This window comes from Pygoscelis adeliae, unplaced genomic scaffold (genome assembly GCF_000699105.1).
Source record: "Pygoscelis adeliae isolate BGI_AS28 unplaced genomic scaffold, ASM69910v1 Scaffold71, whole genome shotgun sequence".
Lineage (NCBI taxonomy): Eukaryota > Metazoa > Chordata > Aves > Sphenisciformes > Spheniscidae > Pygoscelis > Pygoscelis adeliae.
In genome coordinates, this window is record NW_008824356.1 from 13581241 (window position 1) to 13583409 (window position 2169).

Below are 2169 nucleotides of genomic sequence, written 5' to 3' on the forward strand. Positions count from 1 at the left end.
ATATCATCTTCCAAAAGGTAAGACTGGAAATTGAGCTGGCGCTGATGAGCTGCAGGTGTCCTTCTCTGTAGCTCTACATGCTCTCTCAAGATAAAAACCGTAATCCTATTCTTTCAACGTGCGAGACAAGGTGATGAATCAAACGAAAATATTTTCCATTTCATCAGCAGCCTTTATTTCCATGTAGCTTCTTCACCAGGCTTCAACTCTCTGTGTGGAAAGAAAAAAATAGAGGGAAGAGACTAAAATTAGGATATTTGTTGTAGAACAATTACTAATAAATGTAATTAATTGTTCTACAATACCTTAATTTTGAGAGTTAGGTATAAATTTAACTTTCCTTGCAATCATCGTCAGTTAAAAATCTTTCAATACCAATAAGCTTCCTCTTTTCTTTCCAAAGATTCAAGGGATTGAGACCTCTGAACCCCCATTCATTTAAATGGCAACACAAAACAGCCAACCTCTAAGGCGTTAACAGACTTTTTACATAAGGGGATCCAAAAGGAAAAATTCTGCTTCTTTCAAATACAAAAATTCATTACTTCAGTGGGAAGAGAACTAGGTGTGAAAGCAGAGGGGATTTTTGCAATATGCTGAAGTACCAGCCCAACTTCACCAGCAACGGCACTAAGAAGAGTGCTAATGTAACAGTGGGGTGGATTATGTCATAAGCTTACTTTCTTACCCAGAACTAATTTAGGCGAGACCAGAGGGAAAAAAAAATCCACCTGCAAACTGATAACAACTGATAACTGATTCCTACTATCAGTCCATGCTATGCAGCATGATTTTTTTTCCCCTGTTGTTTCGGTAACCCTATGGTCTAATATAGAATTAGGAGAACTGCCACAGATGAAGCAGTGTGTTAAGTTACCTAAATTCTCCCTGAGAAGTCAGCCAGGAAGCCCAAACTGATCAGTGTATATAATCACATCCTTCAGTGAAGATACAGCAGTTGCCAACATAAATGTTAACTTTCAAAAACTCGGTTATTATTTTTAAATGACAGATTTATAAAAGTATTTAGTTAAAAAGTGCTGCGATAATTTTAAATTTAAGACAGAAGTTTGCTATAATCCACTGAAAAGTTGAAAATTAAAATTCAAGCACTGTGTTTCCCACCAAAGTTTTAGACTAAGAGGGACAAAGTAATGGCTTCCGCATTTCATGACTACGAACTTGGCAGCAGTTAATGATCCTTTCTTTCACGACTAAGATAGCTCCCAAAGCCCCAATTTTCAGAGGGCATTAGTGACCTAAATCCCTTCGTGAATGCTTGCTGAAATTTTTAGGGCTTTCTTCCCTTAGTATTTTGACCGCATCACCGATTTTTTTTTTTCATACTTAAGATTCCCAAAAAGAACAGAGAAGCACTTTGCAAAATAACTATATATATATAAAAGAGGCATCATAAAGCAGACCTTTTATATAACAAGCTCTTGTTTCTAAAGGCAGACAGTTTTTCATCATTCCTTCTGTCCAAATAGCATCCAATCACAAATCCTAAGGGAACAAGGATGTGAACCCAGTGATCACGCACAGCTTGGGCGAAATTCACCATGACTGCTAGAAAGAAAAGCGTAACAGGTAAGAGTTACTGATAAATCTGTACATGGAAACTGCTGCATACCTGGCAGCTTTAATCTCACTTACTAGGATCCTACAATGGCATAATAAACCTGAGGGCCATCAGACATTTCCTGCGAGAGACATGCTGTTCTCAAATCCATACACAGGTTTCTGAGAACTAAACCTAACTAACTCGGCCCTGGGAAATAGGATTTTATCCTAAAATGGGAGAGAAATAGAACATCTCTTTTAAGATATCCCTGGTGAAATAGTTCCATTTAAATGTTCTAGAGTAGTTTACCCATTAAAGTAACTCTAACGATACAGAAGTTTGCTGTTCTGTAAAACATTACAAATGCATTTATAACCTAAACTCCTGCAGATGGACGCTTTATTACCTGTAACAAGACTGAAAGATAAGCTGTACATTCAGTGGGGAATTGACAGATACGGAAGAAAAGACGCTTCTAAAATCCAGCAAGCTTTTTCCAACCTAACCAAAGCCTTCCAGATTAGCGTCGTGCTGGAAGTTGTAAGAGACACCAAGAAGTCACACAGCTGCGAGCTCAAAACTACATTCTAATTACAGAGGGCAGA

At 37.8% G+C, this 2169-nt stretch overlaps 1 protein-coding gene across 1 annotated transcript; it reads right to left on the bottom strand.

Moving 5' to 3' along the window:
* Positions 1-156: 156 nt before the first annotated feature.
* NDUFB1 (NADH dehydrogenase (ubiquinone) 1 beta subcomplex, 1, 7kDa) lies at positions 157-1589 on the bottom strand. The gene is made up of 2 exons (XM_009319452.1): positions 1425-1589; positions 157-210 (listed from the first exon to the last, which is right to left on the bottom strand). Exons 1-2 carry the CDS (start codon positions 1562-1564, stop codon positions 174-176), a joined length of 177 nt encoding a protein of 58 aa, XP_009317727.1. The 5' UTR covers positions 1565-1589; the 3' UTR covers positions 157-173.
* Positions 1590-2169: the final 580 nt, after the last annotated feature.